The 23,595-nt window shown below is 42.9% G+C and overlaps 1 protein-coding gene across 2 annotated transcripts in view; it reads right to left on the bottom strand.

Moving 5' to 3' along the window:
* The window catches only part of tmeff2a (transmembrane protein with EGF-like and two follistatin-like domains 2a), a 100,332-nt gene that overhangs the window by 64,750 nt on the left and 11,987 nt on the right, over positions 1-23,595 (bottom strand). For both annotated transcript variants that reach the window (XM_041951213.1, XM_041951214.1), the window contains exon 2: positions 23,373-23,482. In XM_041951213.1, the coding sequence (XP_041807147.1) occupies positions 23,373-23,482 (110 nt within the window). The remainder of the gene's footprint in view (positions 1-23,372; positions 23,483-23,595) is intronic.

The raw sequence follows: 23,595 nt of genomic DNA, 5'->3' as shown, positions 1-23,595 counted from the left end.
CCCTATGGAAAGGAGACGAGGGATGAGAGGATGGGTGATTCAAAACCTCCGTCTCCCTAAGAGGATGTGCAAGACGGAGATTGCAGCTGCATCTCACCTAAAAATACTCACAGGTGGGTATAAAGGAGGATCCTGTGTCTTACGGGCCTCTTAAAGCATGTGGGGTGCATCCCTTTTATGTTTCAGCTGCTTGGACAGGTATGCGGCGGAAATAGACTGCCAAACATGAGACATTAAACACTGCACCACTTCACATTGACTGAATCTTTCAACTGATCTACAACCAGTCTTGTTGAAACAAATCTTGACACTTATCTGACAAGTTCTCACTTATTCATCTGGGACTTCTCTTGACGTGACCAAAGTGAGCTGAGGTTACAGATTTCAAACTCGATTCCTTCACGCAGCACTTCTTTACACAGCACGTGACCACATAACAGACAAAGGCGGTCCTTGTCATAGCCATTGTCAGGGCGCCGCAGCTTTGGTCCTTGAATGTCTTGATAACTGGCAGCGTGTGATGTCGGCATTCTGCGAATATGAGTGCCGTCAGCTGTTTCGCTTCGCTGTACGTCGGCCGCGATGATTGTCAGCTAAATGTAAATGAAAAAAGACAAAGGCGTCCAAAAAACATGCGAGCTACGCGGCTGACAGCCATGTGAGGGAAGATTCGGGAGGAGGAAGAATGAAGCATGTTAATGAGAGGGGGTCAATGAGACAGAAGGTGAGAAAATTTGATCCTCCACAATTCTCAGCAGACAGGGCAGTGGGGGCCATTGGCCAGGACCATATGGCACGCCCTTATGTGCCCGCTGGCTCAGGCTTTGCAAAAGTCGCAGACATTGGCCCACACCTCCGCTGTGACAAAACCTGGACAGTCTCATGGCGTCTCGACCCAGAACACAGAGACAGCAGAGGTGTCGATGGTTCTGCTTGTCTTCTTATGCCGGCTTAGTGACAGGAAATATGGACGAGCATTCATGCAGCTTAACCTACGGGTGCACGGCCATACATTTCTGCCAGTATTACATTCGGAGCATCTTGTGTGCATTTAAGCTAGTTTTCATTTTTCTTCCGTGTCGTTTCATATCCCTTCCCATCCATTCTGTTTCATTAGAAATTTAGTTTCCGCAAGCCTCCTGCAGGGGCTGCTGTGGTTCTGCCGACTCTCAACTCTCATCTGAGTCCCAAAAGCTAAGCTGTGGGACTGCAGCCAGGACCTGTTGTCTCTACCTGCCAGAGATCGGTGCACCACACACATGCACAGAAACACACACACATATACACATGTATACCCGGCAACTGACGCATCCACCGTTCACCGTTGGTAAGGCATCTGCGCCTTACCAGGTCAAAACACACGACAACCTCGCAAAACAAGCAGAACCATCATTATTCATTCAATTCCACCACAGCAGAACCCAATGCTGACTAAAGCTGCCGGCTGACAGGGGTGGAACAAAGACAAGAAGATGAAGACTTGAGGAAAAGGAAGGAGGAAGAGATTGTAAGAGATAGAGGAAAGTAGATGCGGGGGGCAGCAGGGTGAAGGCACAGAGAAGATCAGGGGGAAGAGACTGGAAGGTGAAAAAGTGTAAGTGAAGCCGGCGGGAGGATGATCGGACGGTAGGAATGACAGGAATGAGAACAATGTGGAGGAGTGGCGAGGTGCACGCACAACAGCAGCCGCATGAGAGGAAACCGTACGAGTGGGAGACAAAGGAGAGGAGGGATGCAAAGTGAAGGCGAGTGCACGCATCACTGCGTGGCTATGTAGCGGAGGGAAGGAGCACGCCAATTTGAGGGGTAGAGCTCGGCGAAACGCTGCGAGAGCAAACATGACAGGATATCAGCATCAATAAGCGAGAAAACAAATGACTCATCCGTCTGTCCAACGGAGCTCCACGCCACCCAAACCATGCAATCTCCACATATGCAAACATGATCATCGTTCCAAGCATCAGTTAGTCAGATATTTCCAAATCCTGCATGCAGGAGTCACGCTGATGTATGTGTGAACCACACATGTGAAGAGTCATCTAGCATATGATTCATTTTCATGGAAAATTTAGATGCGAGGTAAAAATCAGATATAAGTCAAGCTACTAACCACCACAGCTTGATATCTTGAAAAGCGATCTTCAAAGCGAAGAGTTTGTGTGAACTTGGGACAGCCGATAAATCTGCAGCTCCCTGACAGCAGCATTTTAATTTGACGCAGATTGATGGACGGGCTGAACTTCGCTCATTTTGTCGGTTTGCTGCTTGTGCTAGTGCGGCTCGCACTAAAATCTCATACCAATATGCTTGTATTGATAAACAGCAAACAGCTAGCGTGTGGAGCCATTACATTTAAGTTCATAGAGTTACATCTCTCTCTCTGGTGGCATTGCTAAAACGTATTGATCTCAAATGAACCAAAATATAACAGTCGTCATTGTGGTGGTATCAAATAGCAGGAGGAGAGAGGGATCGTGGGCCGAAAGATGCAGTATGATACATAAAAATATTCCAGAACTTTAGGATATCAGATAAAGTTACAGATGTTTTTAAGTCCTTGAATTTTAATGTGCTTTGATGGGTTTCACTCTCTTTATTTGTAGGCTTTTAGCTGAATCGTGACATGTCTTAGCCAGGCTCCACATGCAGTCTGTACGTCCACAGGGCAAAAGAGGAGGCACATTTATTAACTGAGTAATAATGTGTCATTATGGTGTTTATTCAGCATAATAAATTGATGCCAAATGACCGACTTTAAATGCTCTAATATAAAATAACATGTAGGGCTGAAACCTTCTGGTTGACTGTAGCTGCTACAGTCTGCGCCACAGTAGCCTTTAGTGTTGATAGGCTGTTACTTATGAGGTGCAACCAATCAGATAGGGCTGCGGGCGGGACATTGAACCAGACTCCGGACAATGCGTGGAGAATCACGCACGTTGCACACAACAGCGGACTGTCTGCGTCACTCGTGTTCTCACCTCCTGGAAACACTCTGATTAGTTTTTAGGCGACGGTTGGCGTCATCGACGCTCATCGCCCACTGGCTCGCTGGGAATTCCCCTGACATAGACCTGCTCTATTCACACACAGGCTCAATTGGACACTACAGAGACTTTGTTGGCAGGGTGAAGTCCATCTCATGCTGAATGAATAGCTGCTATTTGTAACGGCAAATAGCCTACAACCATCGAAGATGAAGAAAATGCTTCTTTGTGGTCATTTTGCATCTTTGTGGATGTGTCGTATGTCTTTATAGTTGTTTGATTTTCCAAAAAGAACAGTGACGTCATAGAGAATTTCTGGGCCTGTAGCCGCTTGGTCTGATCAGAAATCCATCCATCATACCGACAAACCAACTACCTATTACGTTGTAATTTGGGGCGGCTAGCAACCAAGAAGGGCCCATCAGATTTGAACAGTTCATGCCACTCATGGCTTCACTCCTGATTTAGGGATAATCATGGCCTTAGTTTTCAAACTACAAGCTGAAAATCCCATAATGCTTTGGATCAATGATTTACACTGTGGGCTGAACCTTGATTTGTTTGTTTGGATTTGTCAGCAGTTCCTCTTTGCAATGGACCCACAGGCGCACAAACAACTACCGCTGGATTCCTTTTATACTACAGCGCTTTCGAGGCAGATCTGAAGTCACAAAGCATCGTTTCTCTATGACATCTGTCTCTACGTCATGTTAGTTATGACTGACAAGAAGTGAGATTTTTGCTTATTGCATAAAATAGTGACTGAGGGTTGAAGGATACAAGAAAAGTCCATCTGACAGGCCGGTGTAACATGGCAACTATGTATTTGCAGCTACCTTTCTAAGCTCCTTACCGGAGATCCAAAAGTGCTGAGTCCCTGCAGACTGATGGTCCCTGCAGTGTGGCCTCGGTCTGGCCCGTAGGCCTGATGCCTGGTGACTGCATTTTAAATACCTTTAAAGGGAGGCATCCAGCGGGAGGACTTTACTAAATACCTGAACTGCCTGAAGCAATGCTTGGAATCTGCTGCTCTACATTGACAAAGACCTCTCCAGATCCCTGAGCTGCCTATGGTCGATACCATATTTCAGATGACATAACTTTGTGTCAAGTCTTTTTTTATGCAACCTTCATCCTACATTGAATCTAGCTGCTATTTATTCCCATGATGCATTGCACTCTCACTTGTGAACACAGCCACATTATACCTGACAACCTCCATGATGCCAGCAGAAATCTCGACTTGACTGTGTGCTTTTGGTTTGGTGAAGAAGCTATTGTCTTCTCTGCCTATAGACTTAGAAGAAGCTCAGAGTTTTCATTTGTCCAACACAGCACCCAAGCCTGGTCCATTTAACATACCCCCTTAGGTCTGGTTCACATTTTCTGGCCCCAATCTTTTCCAGCTACCTTATTAATTAGTATCTGCTGATATCAAGTCTAAATTTTTCTCTTTTTTTTGTCTTTATTAGAGCAGCTATATGGTTCACACTTAGCATAAAGTGGGCCTACATTAAAATGAGTAAAACTAGAGTAGCAATGCTTCTTGTACTTTCTTTTCGGACAGGTTCTGGTCCCCTTGTGTAGAATCTGCACCTACGAGGCATCCCACCTGTGCTCAAACTCTTCCTGAACTCCATGATGTTCGTAGGGGATGTCAGCAGCACCACACTCAGACACAACCCAACTTTCATGGCTAATTTATGGTTCATGAGTGGGCAAGCCTCTGGAGCCCTGTAAGACGCTTTAGTCTCTGATCATTACATAAGAGGTTACAAGATGTAAAGATCAATTTCGAAATTCATGAGCGAAAATTTCACTGCGCTTTGAACAAGCCAGGCAAAAAGCCAAGGTTGTGTTTGTGTGCAGTGGTGGGAGAAACAGCCGTGTTGTACTTCGTGCCTGCACTTTGCCCTGCAATTTGGTAAGTGCTCAATCTTTTTCAAAAAGAAATGATTTCAGCAACAAGTTTCATACATATACCCAATATTACATACTTTAGCAAAGGACATAAACAACAAAAACTTGCTTTACTGCTGCACTGCCATGTCCCCCCAGCTTCTTGAGGACTGGTTTAGTGAGAGTACAGGAAACTAAATAAACACAAAATAACAGCTGCAGCATTGATTTCTAAGCCAAACTGATTTTACACTTCAGCACATCGTCTACAGTGGTTGATTAAACATCAAATTTATTGAATTAATGGTTATTTTGACCAAACCAGAATTGGCAATGATTGTTGGAACAGTGGAAGATGAATCCAGACGGTTTTGGCGAGTTTTATTTTGTATCTGTGAGTCTGAATGAAGTGTGTTTTGCGAAGATATAATTACTGTTTCTGTAAATGGAGTCTGGTGGCCTTGGCGAGAGCGGTATAGCAGCTGTCTCCGGTTCAACAGAAAGGATCTGACCCACTACCAAAAAAGTCTGTCACTGGATCCTTTCCATAATGTTGTTAGAGACTTACCCCTAATCTCCACCAGTCGCCTAACATCCGCATCACGCATGACAGAGCTGATCGCTGCCAATCTAGTCAAAGAAAGAAACTGCGAACAATATGCACAGAGTCTATTTGATGGACGACGCGTCAATTTGCGCAGAGCAGATTCAGGCAGACAGGAAGTCAGACACAGGAATGGTGTAGGAAATCTAGTAAATTTTCAAAATAAAAAACACAGTGCAGACTCCCGATTGTACATCAAGAGTAAACTAACAAATAGACAAAAAACAAACATTTAAAAACGAAGCACATAAATCAAGGGAAAATGACCAAATAAACACGATCTGGGCAAGTCAACAAAGCTCGGCAGCTTCTGAAACGCGACTGGTGGGAATTGGAGATGCGTGGAGGACGGAGCAAATATGCAAATACACGGCGAGTGGAAATATTGGATCAGAATAACAATCTGAGCCTGTCAGCGGCAAAAGCGAACAGTTTTAGTGGACTTACACTGAGGAACGTGAGAGGAAATGAATTGCAGTCCGTTTTGCGGCTGCTGGCTTGAGCATTCTTGCGCAATACTGACATATTTCCGAAATTGTTCTCCCCATTTGTCACTTACAGACAAAAACATGGGAGGCAAATATATTACAGGAATTTCTCCCATTTGTCCAGGACATTGAAATCTTCCAGGACACCTGGACCGACACCGTATTTTTCCTAATGGAAACTCTGAGCTGCAGCAGTATCAACAGAGACCATATCACAAGCTATTCATATGACTGGCTCAGTTGGGCTGCTATGCTAGCACAGCAAGAGACTGCTGCTCATGCGGGCCATCTGGCAGAAGCTATTTCCTGAGAAGGCCTTAACTCAAATGGAGTTGGAGTTGCAGCCTTTCCGTCAGCAACTCTTAGTCCCGGGACGGCCTACTGGTATGGACTTCCATCTCGGCTGAATGTCTCCACTCCCAGTGTCTCACGATCAAGACTAATGTCCAACAATGACAGGCCTGCAACTCAGAGAACTGTTTGAAGTCCTTTCTGGATTAGAATCTCCATCTAAAACATCCTCTGTCATTGCTGACTCTCAACAAACACCCAAATTTAACACCTTTGACTGATGTTGATATTTGGGAATTTAAAATAAAAACCTGGATGATCAATTTAAATTTATTTTCTCTTATCCGCAAACATACAGTATACAAGAAACTGGTATATCTGCAATGAGCAAATATGGACTAATATGACTACCTGGAAGATTCAGTCTCAATATGCTTTTTTATGTACATATTTACTATCAGTGTTAGGTTTTTGATATTATTTTCCACTTTCGAATGTTCAGCTTCGTACATATCCTGGTCACAACACTTTAACAACCAAATTTAAGGGATCTTAAAACTGATTCGCATTTTTAAAAATCTTTTAATTATAAAGGATATGATAAAATGATAATTTTATCATACATGTACCAGCCCCCCTAACTTGTTCAAGACAGCGCTTGTGCAATTATAGTGCGAACAGGCACGTGACTAATGTAAACTTTGTAAATGTCACAAATTAATTAATGCATTGACAATGACAGTTTAACAATGGGAGATAACAATTAAGGATGAACAAAGTCAACAAAAAACACATGATGCAAGGCAAACTCAGCAACTTTAACTCAAATGCCTACATCTCAAGAGAACGATTATGAATATAGGCCTGTTGAATATCCTCCTAAATACAGAGTCAGTGGCTCAGAACTGCTGAAAAGGGATTTCATTCAGCTGAAGGACACTCTCAGGAACCTTTCGGTGCGAGCATCTCAGGCGCTCCTCCAACATAAAACACGGGTATGAAATGCTTCACTACACCGCAATCCCTTCATCAGCATGTGTGGCATATAGAATGAATTTCAATGACAACTTTGACATTTTCTGGGGGCGCAGAAAAACCGTTTCAAGAGAATGGAATCCACTGATCTCAGCTGAGAGCTGAGGTGCAATGCAAAAAATTACATGGCCTTCAAATCCCTCCTTGTCTGAGTGCATCCAAGGCCATGTGAGGGAAAACATAGAAACATATGCATTTGAGAGCAAATCTGACATCTGTGCGTCAATCAGGTGCATCTAAAGAGGCAGAGAGATAACGATGGCCTCCTCCTCCACCTGTCGCAAACTCCTCCAGAGTCTCAAGAGACAATTTCTAACCGTGTTATTGAAAGACTCCTCAGACTGATGTGCACCACAAAAGAAAAACATATGTTCTGCCAGAGCCTTAATCCACTTAAACATGTCAGTTTATTTACCCTGATAAATTGATTGATTAGATAGATTGTTAACTTTTTAAAATGAAAAGGCTGCAGATCATTTATCTTAATTATCAGTGTTTCATACTGGATTTCAGTGGACTAAAGGAGCAGCGAATGGTTTGACAAACAGTATATTGGAGTAAGGAGCTGAGAACAGTGTCCCCCTTTGCCATTCATTCAATCGAAAATCAGTTGAGTTGAGAATCGACGGGGGAAACGAGGAAGCGAGGGGTTGGACCCAAATGTGGACCACAAATGCAGAGCAGGTGCAGATTAAATGATTTATTTCAAAATGAGCAACAAACAGAAGGCTTACGGGATGAGGTGGCAGGCAAAGGTCAAGTCCAAAGAAAGCAGTCCAAAGAAGCAAACAAATCCAATAAGTCCAGGAAAACAAAGGAAGGATCCAAAAAAGAAAACCCAGGTTGAAATACACTGGTAGGGAAAACTAATGAGGGACAGGTGAGACAGATGAGGAACAGGTGAGATAAATCAACAATTACAAAGGTGGGCAAACACAGGAAGTAAAGCAAAAGATGACACATGAGGTAAACTTTCAACATAAAACAGGAAACAGCAAAACTAACATAAACTCAACTAAAACCACGACAATTCTGAATCAGACACCCAAGAATTGGATTCAAATCAGTTTGTGAGATTCCCGAAGATTCACACACCTAAGAAAAAGCATATAATTCTCAAGGTGGACTGAAATTACTAAACAAAATGACTGTTTCTGATAGGATCTGAAGAATATTTCCTTTATACAATAAAGGCTTCAGGAGCCTACAGCTCAGGATCAGTTGTCAGAGGAGAGGTGGGCTGTGCACAAAATGCTTCATCAAAACTTAAAGCTGTTCCATTTGTTCCATCTTTTCAAAAGGTGGAAAAGGACGTCTGGACTGATAACAGAGTGAGAATAGTAAGAGCGAGCTGAAGTGTCTATCAAACCACAGCCTAATGCACTGTTTACAGTCGGCGTTCACAATCTCTGATTCACCGAGACAAGAGTGCACACAGATAGTCATCGCAATCAGCAGCAGGAAGTCAGAGAAGCAGAGACAGACAGACAGACAGACAGACACATGTGTACACAGAGACACAGAATATATAGACGGAGCAACAGACGTGGATCAGTGTGCTACAGAGCTGATAAAGACAGTAAGTTCTGTACAAATCTGCATCCGTCTTTTACACCAATTTCAGCAGAACATGTCAGATACAGAAGAAAAAAAAAAATATTATTGTGTAGGAAACAGTGATTTTTTTACATTTTATTTAGCAACCTTTGACTTGTTTAATTTACTCTATGAAATAATTCAATTCATCTGTCAAATGATCTCCTCAGACTCCTGAGCCTTAATATCCACCAAACCAAGAATGACTACTGGTACTTGATATCCATCCATTACTCTGTACTTCTGACTTTCCGTTATTTCACCTGAACACCCACAGGTGTCTGCAGTTGAACAACTCTTTCAGAAGAACCGAAGGTTAACTTATTGTACTTACTTTAGAAAATTTGTGCACCAAATGATCAATACTTTCGGCACTACCCTTGGACTCTTGATATTATTGCTTCACTTCGGACAAAACAGTGGTAAGACATCACTGCGATCAGGCGGGTTTGTGACAAACTAGTTAAAAAAAAAGAGCAGCAGAGCAGCCAGAAAAATCTGGAAGAATTAACGCATCTGTAAAGAATCAATAGCTACAACTGCTGCTGTTCACTCAGCAAGTGGAGCTCATGTCTGCAGGGCTGCTGCACAGGCTGTTTCCAACCCTACATTATTTCACTCTTTCTGCAACTACACCTCCAGCTGTGGCTCAGGAGGTCAAGCCGGCCGTCCGCTATTCAGAAGGTTGGCGGTTTGATCTCAGGTCCCTCCTGTCTGCATGTTGAAGTGCAAGATACTGAGCCCCAAATTGCTCCTGATGTGTGGGTGAATGTTGCCATGTGTTGTCAAGAAATGCGCGTGATTGGTAGACTAGAAAAGCACTATATAATGCAGTCTATTCATCAATATCAGCCTTGTAGCTAAAAACAGCCTCCATTCTACGTCTTCATGGGATTCGTGTAATGAATTTCTGCTTGTGTTCAAGCTGGTTTCGAATATATTTAGAACCTGGCTCATAAAGAAGAGTAAACACACCTGACATTTCACAGACCATTCCTTAGAGACTGCTGTTTCTCTCTGTTTCTGTCTACATCTCATATTGTGTGCTATAGACACCCACTGGGAAAGAACCACAACCCTCTTTGTATTTTTTGTTGTCAGGACTGTGTTGAGTTAAAACCTTTAACATGTAAAAATTGCCCATTTAAAAGATTAATTTCAGTTTAGGTAATCACATCCACACAATTTATTTTATTAGGGATTTGCTGTACGTGCTGGTGGTTAGTTGGCAGGATCATAGCATTGCCCGGCCGTCGTGCAAACGCACACACATGCATGCACACACAAGAGAGACACATACAAACAGACACATCCTTCATCCACAGAGACCTGACTGATAGCCTGATCCATTTCCTGTATCCATTAGAGGCGGCTCTAGATTATGCAATTCATCCCAAGGCTATCATCCACCTCTATCAATAATAAACATCTCCATGAAACTAGGGCTAGCCTCAGAGGATGGAGACGGCACCGCCCAGCACGTTCTACTTCTGATGAAACCCTGCCCACACTGAGCACCGCATTTGCTTTCCACAAGGCTTGTCTTCAGTTGCAGAGACCCCGAGGCACTAGCTTTACTTATGTCTTCTCGCACGTTTCAAAGCTGCAGTTTTATCGACTCTGACAGAGACCACTCAGTGCTTACGGTGGTGGCAGAGAGCACCTGTGGCTCATGACAAGAGACAGACGCTCTCGTCCAAGATTCCTCTGCGTCTCTGATGCGCCCTCTTTCTTTCCATCAGCTGGCCCTGCTGTCATCTGATTGACGGCTGACGCAGCATGTCTGACGTGACCTGGTTCTGGGGTGGGGTGTTTGATGTATGCATTCAGTGCAATGCATTCTATGTGAGCCAAGCATATGAGGCTCCTATCGCTGGTGTTGTTTATTGTAGCCAGGTTTTCCTCCAAATGTAGCTCAAATCTACAGGAAATTGGCAAAAGAAAATGTGAATTCATGCATGTTTCCATCCTCTCCTGTAATGTGAACACTGGGACTTGGGAGCATCAAGATAAACAGCTGGCGGCACTAATTCTCCAATCAGTTTTATGTGCACAATTTGAAAATGTGCATACAAATAGGTAGATGGAAACACACCTTGGCATGCAGGTTTGCAACTGTTGTCCCATCACATTACTGCTAATCGCATAATTTCTGCTGCTTTTTCTGCTCAAGACATTCCAAATAAAGCTAGGTTTCATTTTTAAGAGCCCTATCTCTAGTTTCACCAGGATAATAACGAACAATGCACAACCTAAGCATGTTTTCAGCAGCTGACAGTCAACCTGCAGCTCCTTTCCAAACCAGCTCACACTGTTTATTTGTTCTTTTACCATTTTCCTCTCTTGCAGCATCATCTCTTACCAAACTGATGAGAGAATTATTTTCATGAGGGCCTTGACTTAGCAGTCAACAGAGTGCACATCTGACCATGAAGTTATGCTCATATTCCAAAAACAAAACAAAACTAGGGAGCATTCAGTCTTTTTCACAAGAAAACAGGGCAGGGTGCATTTCAACATGTAGACTGGAAGACCAACCCTAACCTCAGAGGCTAACACCCCCTGCCACCTCAGGATCATTTCTTCATACAAGAATCAGTTAGATTTTAAGTGCCCTGCATATTTACTTCAGCCTAAATTATGTCTTAAAGCTTTCAATTTGTGCAGTGTTGTGTTTGGGGGTTTTTCACGTTTGTTTGGCCATTTCATCACCTTGAATTATAAAGTTTTTTTCTGACAGTTTTGTCAAAACTGAATGAGTCACATTTTCTGTTACTTATATTTGTATGAATTTTTATTAAGAAAACAAAAAGGTTCTGTCTGGTTCTTTAACACTCACTATTTCTGAGCCAATCAACAGTTTGAATGCGCACAAGAGGACCAATCAGGTTCTGCTTCTTCGTGATGTCGCAGCACTGCTCAGTGACAGCAGGCAGAGGAGACAGGAGGTGAGGAAATGTTGCGGAACGCAGATAAAACTTATGTTTCCAATATGCTTTCTGTTGGTTTTTTTGTTTTACACTTTGATCTAAAATATATTAGCATTATTATTATTATTATTCACTCAGCCTTCAAGAAATGTTCTTGTTGATAATTCCCCAGCACATTTTCCCTTCCCTTCCCATCTATCTGTTACCACTGCCCTTTGGAGACAAAGTGCAGTGTAGTCAAGCAGGTAGCAACAAATATACTGAAGAATTCAAACATTCATTCCGTCAGGTGAAAATACGAGACCTGTGATACGACGGGTACGACGTGTTGTGACCAGTCAGATCACCCTGGTCAAGGAGTGGTGTGGTTGGTGTGTCTGAGATAATGGCCACAGGCAGAGTTGGGTCAATAATCATTTATATCAAAACTTGGCTTCCCAGAGGGACCGGCCTTGATTTTTGCCAGTTTTTACAAACTGAGTAAGAGTAATACTGCATTCCACAGACCCAGCAAAGTTTTATTTTGCTTTGGAAAAACTTCCGCTAAGCCACGCCACCCCTGACACTTAGGAGCAGTCAGTGTCAGAGAAGGTGAACAGGAAAAAAAAGAAAACCCTCAACAAACCAACAATGGATCCCTGAGGAGTGCTGTCACACTGACAAATCTGTTCTGTGCTGACACTTGTGTTGTATTCCACAGACCGCCTGGACAGAGGGGTGTCAAGCATTGTCGGGGTAAGTGACAAACTCTTCTCCCATGATGCCTTGCCCTGTTTACAAACACTTGGTCAAGTCCTTACAATGGGAGGAGAGACAAAGTGAGAGTAGCGGTGGACAGAAACAAGGGAGGGTGAGCTATTTGGACAGGCGAGGGAGAGAAAGAGACAGAGAGTAATGGAAGGGACGGGAGTTACTGTGACAACGGGAAGATGGAGACAGATAGAGGGAGACTGGGAGGTGGCTCGCTTGTGCTTCTGCTCTTTAACCATTTGGCAGTCTTCTCTTGATTAGGGCCTAGCCCGCCAGTCCCTACGAAGTCTCCCCAGCCGAGTCACAGGAGACAGGCTCCTCTGTAATAGTGTCTGACAGGCCAGCCAGAGCCACAGAGGAGCTGACACAGATGCTCCGTTTTTCAGGAGGGACGGCCGGCACAGTCCCTCCCTCTGAGTCCTGCGTCTCTGCCTTCACTTAGTGGTCCCAGCGTAACAAACGCCTCCATCTCATGTGATAGGAATTCAGTTTGTCATTGATACATGTATATCATTAACAGCATATCTTGGTGCTGGAGCTGAGGTGTGAGGGAGCAGCCTCCTCGAGCACATGTCATTCATATCTTGGTGCTTTCATCTAATTCTAATTAGGAAAAAATCCAGTGGTGATTATAATCACCTAATCAGAAGCTAATGTGATGGTGTAAATTGCACTAATACAACAGTCCAGAGATGCAAAGAGCCTTTGAGGACGTCGAGTTGGAATTTTTCACTATATTCTGACATTTTATGCACACAACAATCAATTAATTGATCTGCCGGTCAATAAAAATACAAATAAGTGTTGGTTGCACCTCAAAATTAAATAGGAAATGTACACTCAGGAGAAATCCTGCACTGGACCACTCCAGGAAAAAAGAAGATCACCTCATCGTCCCCAGCGCTGTGGCTCCAGCAGCACATCGCTGCACAAACGGCGGAGGAATTCAGTTCAATGCTGCTGTGCTTTGCACCACAGGGCAAGCGTACCCTAAAGCTTAGCACACATTCATACAGCTTCAACAAGCTGCTCAAAACTTACCGATTTAAGAAAAAAGTAACGTAGCCCCGTCAGAAAGAGATTTAACAGGATAGTAAATAGTACATAGCAGCAGTTACACAAACATAATTGTGTCATCAGCTCACTCTGTGAAACAAACCAGCATGTGTCAAACACTCAGCTCCTTCATCATCACTTGCTTTGTTTTAGCTGCATGCTCTCACATTTTCAGACCACAAATATGTGACTCAGAAACTTGCTCCTGTGCTAACCCATCTTGCTGACTTTAATTGGTATATTTATCGTGCAAAGACAAGAGGTGATCGTGCCCCACCACGGAGACACAAGGCAAGAACCTGAACAACTGATTGACCAAAATTATGAGAAAGCAGACACACTTTCTCGCAGTTGGTGTTTGGCCCTGCGGATCGTTCGGGTTTACTATGGCAAGGTGTTGAGATATCCAACTCTGATACTTCTGCTCCCACCCTAATGTACTGTAATGGAGGAGAATAGATTTTTACCTGCCCTCCTAAAAGTACTGAAAAATGACACTTTAAAAACCCAGTAACCTTTACAGAAACTACCCAGGATAATCCAAAGAGCTTCACAGAGAACACTTTTTTTCTGTTTAAAGTACTCTCAAGCTTTTTGAAGCGTAACAAAATGCTTTGAACTACAAAATCCAATTCATCCTCATTGTGCTGCAGTTGCAGCAGAAATCTCAGATAGATATCTGAAAACCTCAGCAGATAAAGCCAAATCAATCTGCATGGATAGAAGCCACTAGGGGCAAATAATAAAATATGTCTTTTTTGCAATTTGGAAGAACTGAACCTTTAACACTCGAAGGGCTCACAGCTCTACCACAAGCGCTGAGAAACTAGCAAGAGGACCACATACATGAGAGAAGTGATTAGAAAACGACAGATGAGAGGATGGAGGAAACGGCAGGCAGTGTGGAGACGGCGGGAGATGCAGGGTTGAAAGAATTTGAGCAAAGAGGATTAGGCTATGCAAAATCCTGATGAAACAATCCAGCGCTTATCTTATTGTAAAAGAGGAATATATTAATTTGCTCGGCTTAAACAACAGTGGATTGGATTGACTTTATTCATCAGCCAACACATCACCAAGTCAACAATAAAACTTGCAGCGCAGCGTGCGAAAGCCCCTCAATAAGGAGGGACGGCATGAATCAAAGGTTTTAATCTGGAATGCACGTATATGGAATGCTTTTTCATAAAATGCTGAAAAATACATATGTCTACAAATGCCTTCTTGGCACGAGAAGCTCCAGCTGAGGTTCGGCAGTCTCACAAGTTGCACACCACCTATATTCCATATAGGGGTATAGGGTGTAAGGGGTATGTGAGGAAAAAGCCCTGGCTTGTTTGTTTCTCTTAAAACCAATCACAATCGTCTTGGGTGGTGCAAAGCCCAGGGATGCAGCTACGGTTCCCTTGCAAAATAAACTTGTTTTGGTGGAGCATTTGCACGTGTGGAGGCGAGGCCTGGCATTGAAATGACTTAACCCCTGGAAAGGAAAAGGTAACAGCTGCTAGCTTGTCATGTGTGTACTGTTAGCAACCAGGTTAGGGTAACTTGGCATTTTCAGCATAGATCAGTTTGTCGGTTGCTAGCCCAGAGGTTGTTGTTATTTGTTTCCCGTAGCAACAGGGATTTTGAAAGTGGCCACACACAGATGGCGGCGGGCTTATACCAGCAGTCTACATCCGGTGAGTCAGACTAAAGGTCAGGTAACAGTACGGCATCTAAGACGACTTATTGGGTAATGAGATTATCTTAATTTTACAGAAATGGCTGTTACACATGTGGCTGCTTCAGAGAAACTTCCATTTCGATGAAAGAAAATCAAAGGGATCAAACTTCCCGAATGTGGCCACAAACCAGTGCAAACATTTTACCGTAAGGGTTGCCCAAAAATGACTTATTTTCAAAAGCAGGGCATATCCAATCACTTTCAGTCTTTAGCTGCGCCTTCAAAATAAACTGAAGGGCCTTCTACAAAGTCATTACCACTCACGATCAGTTACTCTAACTGATTTTGTACAGTGTGCAGAAACCAAGGAGCATTCGGTTTCATAAAAAGTCTGATAAGTAACCCTGAGATCAGGCTGGCATTTTACGCTCTGTCACCTTAGTCACAGATGACTGCTTATCATCATGTTTGTCGGGGTCCCTGCTGCTACAGCTTCCCTGCATCAGGAAATAAATTCACCGTTATTCAAAATCTCAGTCCCAGTCCGTTCACATGGCCCTGGATAAAAGGATGATAAATGAATGCAAATATATGGAATGGGGTCTGCTTCAGAAGCTGGTGTCAGTACCACCTGGGCCTGTGTGAATTTGTGTGTATCTGTGTAATTGGAGGTATTTCATTACTTTACATTTTATCACATAAGCCTATTTGTGTGGATGCGAAGATATTTGTGTGTTGTGACAGAGGAGTTACAGGGAGGAGGGGGGTCGGTCGTGCTCCGGCAGAGCATTTGTGGCGTGTGTGCGTATTTGAACGGTGTGTACCAAAAGCATTTTCACAGGTTGTTGTTCGGTGCAACATGAAGGACGCGCTGCCCTCCCACACCCTCCCATCATCATCATCATCATATGAACCCACATTAGCTCTCAACCCTCTTTGAAGTGCTGCGAGCTTCAGCAGTCCGGCCATCACAACCCAAACATTAGACGGCTTCCGGCAGTGAAAAGCGGGAGAGCAATCTGAGGTCAGGCATTACAACGAATAGTAGCCACATCAAACAACCAGCAGGGAGCATATTGAAGACCGAATGTGCTGCCAACATTATCCTAAGTTCTTCTCTATAAAGTCAATAAATATGCTACACTGACTGAACGTACATTATGATGCCGAACGTGTATTAGGATGTCAGAGGATGCTGTCTGCATGCAGAGGAGCCACTAACATATCAACTAACGTTATATAAACTGAAATGATGGCGTCTGCGTGAACATCCATGTGAAGTAAACTGTCTAATCTGCCCGTGAGGTTCTGGTGTGGATGTCTGTGTGTAGCCCAAAATTTAGAACTGCGCTGACTGTGTGCACCAACTGAGCATGTGTTACCACGCCCACGTGTTCAGACTGTGACCCAATCAATACTGGATTTTTAGGGCTGATATATTGGAGTTTTTGTCCTTTGACCTCACACCCAGTTTGGCATTTCTGTAATGCAGTTTCTCACCAGCTGACATCTACAACCGCTGTGTAAAAACCTAAATAAACACAGAATGCAGTCATTTCCAAATAAACTGTGCTCATCAGCAATGATTTACCAAGTGTCCCTGAGTCCATGTGTTAATCTCCTTTATACAATCATGTGTTCACAAAGTGTTGAACCTCGCTCCATCCTTGCTTGTGAACCACTGAGCCTTTCCAGAATGCTCCTTTTATACCCAACCTTGATACTATCACCTGTTACCAATCACCTGTTTACCTGTGGAATGATCCAAACAGGTGTTTTTGGATCGTTCAAAAACTTTCCCAGTCTTAATTGCTCCTGTCACAACTTGTTTCAAACATGTTGCTTCATCAAATTCAGAATAAGCTGATTTTTACAAAAATCAATGAAGCTGATGAGGTCAAACACTAAATATAGTGTCTTTGTGCTGCTTTCAGTTGAGTTTATGTCAAAGTATGTTTAATTCTAATGGTCTAGCTCTAATGCAGAGCCTGCTGTCTGCATCCATGGGTATAAATAATCAGCAATGCATAATTCACCATTTACATTCATGTACATTGTGGTTAACAATTTAAACAATTTGTTTAATTTTGGACTCTACAACCGTAGGCATTGTGGGGGCGGAAAATTAAATAACAAAACTGAACAGCAGATTGAGGTGTTAAATCCTCTGAGATGAGTTGCATCCAGCATCTGGCGTTTTGAAAAGGCAGGCTTTGCTTTAAATGTACAAGTGTTCCAACTGAACGACAACACGAGACTGTTAAAGTTAGGCGTAGAGCATGGTCGTGGTTAAAGGAAACCAACAGTTGGCAGGAACGTGTAGCAGATCTCCACACAAAACCTCCTCCCTAAAAACCTTTCCTGCAGAACTTTGCACCGCCTCTGTCATTACCTGCATGGCAACAAGAGGTCACTTATCAGAAAATCATAATACATAAGTTGCTTTGAGTATTTAAATGAAAAAGCAGCGCCGTTGGTTTTCTGGCGAGGACAGTTTCAAATGCAATAGTTTTGCCGGCCATGATTTGGGCCCGACTACAGAATGTCTCTGTTATCTCTGTTTAATGTGCATTAAACCGCTGTTCCATCTGTGTTGGATTTCTGCAATATTGTTGAGTTAAATTAATTTTTGTGACTGTATCACAAACTGGCTGAGAGAATGTGACAAGGAGAGAGTCCACCCAAAGATTTACTTAAAACAAGGGTAATTCAATAAAGCACAGCACAAACCTTAAGACAAGCCAAAAGATAATGATGCAGGTGGATGCCAGCTGTTGGAGGGGAGAGACAGATATCCCTTTTTCCACTAAGGCAAACTAGTGCTAGTCCTGTGCTGGTGCTAGTGCCTGAAACTCAGAAAGGCTTTGCTTTTCCACCTGCTAGAAAGCCACCTTTGTTAGCCTTTGCCCAAAGCTAGCCACCTAGCATCAGTGACACAGTGTGAGTGAACACATGGGCCAGCTTTTATAGCCTCAGGACCCAGGTGAGCTTAATCAGCCACGGACCCTCCCATGTCACCCAATTGCCAGTGAAGTTGGCCAGGAGAACCTGCAAGACGGTGAGAAGAGCTCAAAAAGTGCAGTCTCTATTTATTTACATGCACACACAGACAATAATGTGATGCTTTAACACACTATTTGCAGCAGTATTAAGTGAAATCTTTCGAGCTGTTGTATTTTCAAAACAGCCAGAGGGAAGACACATAAAATCCTGTGAGTTACGGTGATTTTATTGCCTTTTCATTCAAATTTAACTACCATTTAAACACTTTCCTGCACTCTCATATTGCAGTACATATTTTGTGTAATACATTTTGAATGTGGGTGAAACCTCATTCTTGAGGCATGCAGTCCAGAACAATTATTGTTTTTTTTTTTTTCCATTACATTGCCTTTTTATTAGTGGAATGATGGAATTTACCTGAGCAATTGTGAATTATTTGTCATTTGAAGGCATACATACAAAAATGTGGTCTGCGCACGCACAGTGATTATGGCTGCCTGATTTTTCAAGTCAAACATGAGTCAGTCATTCACGTGCGCTTGGATTAACGTGTCTGACTCCAAATCTTTTTATCATTCGGCCCAAATGACGATCATCAGAAACATTCAACGCTGTGTTTTGAACTTAACTGTCCCAAGAAAATCCCTAACAAGCTGGATGCCCTCTACCACTCGGCAGTCAGCTTCCTCCCTACAGGCCTGCAGCCAGAAACACGGCTGGATAATCACCATCAGCCAGCGAGAGCCCTGAAATGGCAGAAACATAATCTTGACATGAAACTGTGTGTTTTTGTCATGCTTGTTCTGCAAAACGTTCCAAACAAGCCAGCACCATTTTGGGGTCCAACCTAAAGGCTAAATACTACAGGCTGGTGCCACATGACCGCGATCCATACCTCATTCAGACAGATTATTCAGGCGTGCTCTATCAACTCCGCTGGTGTGAGGTTACATGTGCCAAACACAGGAACAGAATCTGCAGTGACTGGCTGAACTTTCTTGTGCTTAGTTTATTGACACGTGTACTAAATCCGTCCCATCTGGAAGACTGGAAGTACTTTCTGACCCATGCCTGTGGTCAGCAGCATCGGGCTGTAAGTAATCCTGACAGAAATGACCCATCACATTACTTACATCTGCTGTGTTAACACCTGTCTTCCATTCATCTCCAGAATCTTCCGCAGGAGCCTCCATAAACCTTGGACGCTTTTGCAAATATTCCGCTCACAATCTGCTGCAATGTAACATCGAACTTGTAAACAAACCTGCTGCATCCATCCCAAAACCACACGCAGAGCGATCCAACTCCCTGCCTTCAAAAGATGTGCCCGCACACATTTTATTAGATGCTTTGGTTGTGTCCTTTGCCAGTGAGTTTCATTTTTCTTCTGTTGGCCATTTTTAAACATATGGTTGGAAAACTGTCAGTAATTCACTTGTACGCATGTATAAAAAAAGGTTTAATCAGCGGTGGAACATAACAACACTTAACAACATAAGTACATTTAGTCAAGGACTGTAGTTAAGTACAAATTTGAGGTACTGACGTCTTTTCATTCCACTTTTTATTAACAATACACGGGCAAATATTTTACTTTTTGCTTCACCACAATTACCTGACAGCTTTAGCTATAAGTTACTTTTCAAATGAAGACTTTTGCATACAGAGCAAACATAGAGCTTATAAAATATAATGCTTTGCTTTTAATTAAACTACCAGCATACACAAGTGCAGCTGAAATCATTAGTTGGTTGATTGGTCAATTGAAAGAAAGTTAAACAATTAATAATTTTTCATGTAAAGACAACAAATTTGAAGAGTTCAATAATTAATTTTTTTTTCAGAATTTTGAGGTTTGGACAGTTGGTTGAACAAAAGAAGCATTGTGAAGGTGTCACTTTGGGCTCCGGCTGGTTGTGACAGCATTTCTCACAATTTTCAGATTTTTACAAACCAAGCAATCAGTCAATTCATGAGGAAAATAATCAGCAGATTAATCCATGATGCAAATAAATGTTAGATGCAGTCGTATACAAAAGTATAATAATACTTCAAGCACAGGAATGAGGTGCAGGGTTAAAACAGGCTCTCAAACATCTTTTCAGCTTCTGAGTTAATATCTGACCCAAGAAGAATTACTACATATCAAGACCTTTTCTTAAGATGTGATCGCACACATTTGCACACATGGGACACATGGGGTTAATTATTTTGCAATGAACTTGCCAAATGTGCGTTTGTCGTCAGAGGTATAGAGTTTCAGAAAAATGTTTCGATAGCAGAAAACTCCCTCGGTGAACTGTTTCTTGTATTGAAACTGCATTCATCAACGCAGGAACAGGACAGCAGGAAATCAGAGCCGCATGCACAGTTTGTGTGTTCTGAGAAAAAAACATCCGTCAACTCCCAAACTCCAAGAAAATATTACAAAGCTCCATTACAGAAAGCAATGAAATGTGCCATTTGCCCTTCGGTGGACAGTTTTACTTGAAGCATTTCACAACGCCATGAGCGCACATATTTTTAGAATGGACGACCCTTTTGGGAATCGGCGCTGTGACCTGACATTAAGAAAACCAAACTGGCAACAATAGCTTTTCCCAGCAGCTGCTGGGAGATGAATTACAAAGAAATGTTATGTGATTAGTCAGGGTCTGGTGTTAGCTGACAAAAAAAGCAACTCATTTTCAGTTCGAAGAGAGCATGTTGCTTTGCAGCAGTTTGACTCCAGTTAGTGAGTGAAAGTCTTGGCTCTTTCAGGAGTCAGTGTGAGGCGAATCTAATGCATCTTGGCAATGAATAGTGTCCATTGATTCCACCACACCAAACTCACTTCCTCTTCACAGAGCCTCTTGCATGTCTCTTCCTTGGGTTTTTTTTTTTTGTTTGTGTGTGTGTGTGTGTGAGAACGTGTGCACCCACCCATTAGAACAAACAAACAAACAAACAAAAAAAAAAAAATCAATCCAAAACGAGGATTTATACAACTTTCATGTCTCTTCTGACGGTCCTGAATGAACTGCCAGCAGGAGAAAAACCTAAGGCCTATTTATTTGACACTTATTGAGAGTGACTGATTACTTCAGGGCATGGCAACAATTGCTGGGACAGGAAGGTCATGTTTACGTTGACTGATGACATAAGGCACTGACATCAGAAGCCTTCCACACGAACAAACAGAAAATGCATAGCTGAGCTGACCACAGGCCCATGGTATTAAGCCAGAAATCGTGGTATGACCTGCTCTTTTCTAAGAGCGTGGAGAGCACCTCAATGCACAGCGACAGCGGTATCAGTGCGAGATCTCCTGAAGAGGAATGGAGCCGTAATGTCATTTATCTACAGGCCTCTGTTAACGTTTGCTCCGAGGGAAGTACGAAATTGAGATAAAAGCTAGTGACCAATCGAGTGTCAGCCTGCCTAGTGCCTGGCTGTGCTGATGACGTGCTGATAAAGGCGACGGATGAGAACACATGCCACGTCTTCAGATCTCAGCGGCTTCATTTGTCTAGGGCCCTGCGTAGCATATTAGTCTGCAAAGCTTGAAGACGTTATAACAAAATCAATACTCAGCTGGCTGGTTTGCTCCTTTTTTATTACAGGTCTGGTCGTAAAGTTAAGTATGAGTCATTATCAAGAACAGCATAATTTCCCAGATTTATGCCATTAACGAGGGCCTTTCAGTCTTTGGTCTCATCAGTGGCGATCTTGTTTATGAATGCAGAGAGCGTACAGTGGACCTGCGTAGTGACATGGGGTTTCACAGGGAGCTATAAACTGGGCTCAGGCTATTCAGCCTCCTCCTCTTGGGGCTAATATTATCCAATCAAGACAATGGACTTCGATCCAGTTGATTATAAAACTCTTTAAAATATTGTTTCACTTTAAAAGATGTCATACCTTTCAACATAACATAAGTTTCCAGTAACATACCTTTTTATTAACATGTGCTTGGCAAAGTTTTCTGGATCTGCAGACTGTTTTTATCTACAAGATCTTCACCTTTAAGTTCTGTGAATCACACCAAAAAGATGATTGAAATTCTTAACAAAATCTTGCACGACGAAATACAGCAGCAACCCACAACCCTCCTTTGACTGACCTTTCGCTGAGCCTCGCCACCCACAGTTACTGTCGCTACAGCTGTCAGGCTTTTTGTTCTCTCAAATATGCAGATTATGGTGCCACTTGAAACTGAAGACATTTCTAAAAAAACTCCCAGAGTTGGACCAAAGCAGGTTTCGTATTTTATCAGCATAGCTGGTGCTATGAGTTGCTGTCTTCTGCTCACTTACTCATATGTTTACACAATATGCTTTGAACTTGAACATTTGACAAGCTACTTGCTTGTGTTTGACAAATCTATTATCTACTATTTCAGGTACTTCTGGATGGGGCATATCTAACATTTCATCATGGGGTCATGTTACTGTTGACGTAGATGTGGGTAAACCTGCCACCGTAGGAAGAGCAAAAGGAGCCACAAATGAACCGCCCAGGTTCACATGTGTTTGTTATAGGTGCGCTCCAGTATTTAAACATATAGCATTTCACCTTTGCCAAAATTCAATAGAGTGCAAAGCTGCAAACATTAGCTTACACCTGCATCCAGAGGCAGCTTTAAGTGGGAAAACACTACTCAGTGGATGTGCTATGAGAGGGCTTCTCTTGCATCTGTAACCCCACAAACTGATGTAGTTTGTTCATGAAACGGCTTTGGAAGTAACACTTGGTTGCGTCAGGGGTTACGAGCTAGATCACCACACAAACGATTGCATCTTGTGTTAGAGCAGATGTTTAATGCATTCCTTACATTTCTTCACGGCTGTTTTTGGTTTTAAAGTGGCTTTTAAAAAGATGCCACCCGTCAAACTCTTTAGAGTATTGTTCTTACTGCAGCTCCATGCTTCAACATGTCGAGAAATCCAAAGCTTGACAGGCCTTGTTACATATGCTAAGCTATGGTTGGACAGTTGCTGCTCAGAGAATGGTTTAGTGAACACCAGATACACCTCAAAAGAAACAAAAAAGCAGTAAAACTGTAGAACAGAAACATCCAGGTCTTACCTTGAAATCGCAGATACATGTCACCATGTTCCCAATTCTTAGACACTCCCCATCGAACTTGCATGTGTTGGTGTCGCACAAGAACAGGTCTGTGTCCCGGTCATCAAAACCTGGAGGACCAAAGCCAACAAGAGACATCAGTGACTAAGTGTTTCTCTGTTCAGCCCTGAAGCAACTCTGACCTGAGCCCCGCTCAGGGTCATTCATAACGAGTGCCCACCAT

This window comes from Chelmon rostratus, chromosome 13 (genome assembly GCF_017976325.1).
Source record: "Chelmon rostratus isolate fCheRos1 chromosome 13, fCheRos1.pri, whole genome shotgun sequence".
NCBI lineage: Eukaryota > Metazoa > Chordata > Actinopteri > Chaetodontiformes > Chaetodontidae > Chelmon > Chelmon rostratus.
Note: the sequence above shows the minus strand (reverse complement) of the source record. Positions and strands in the feature narration are given on the sequence as shown.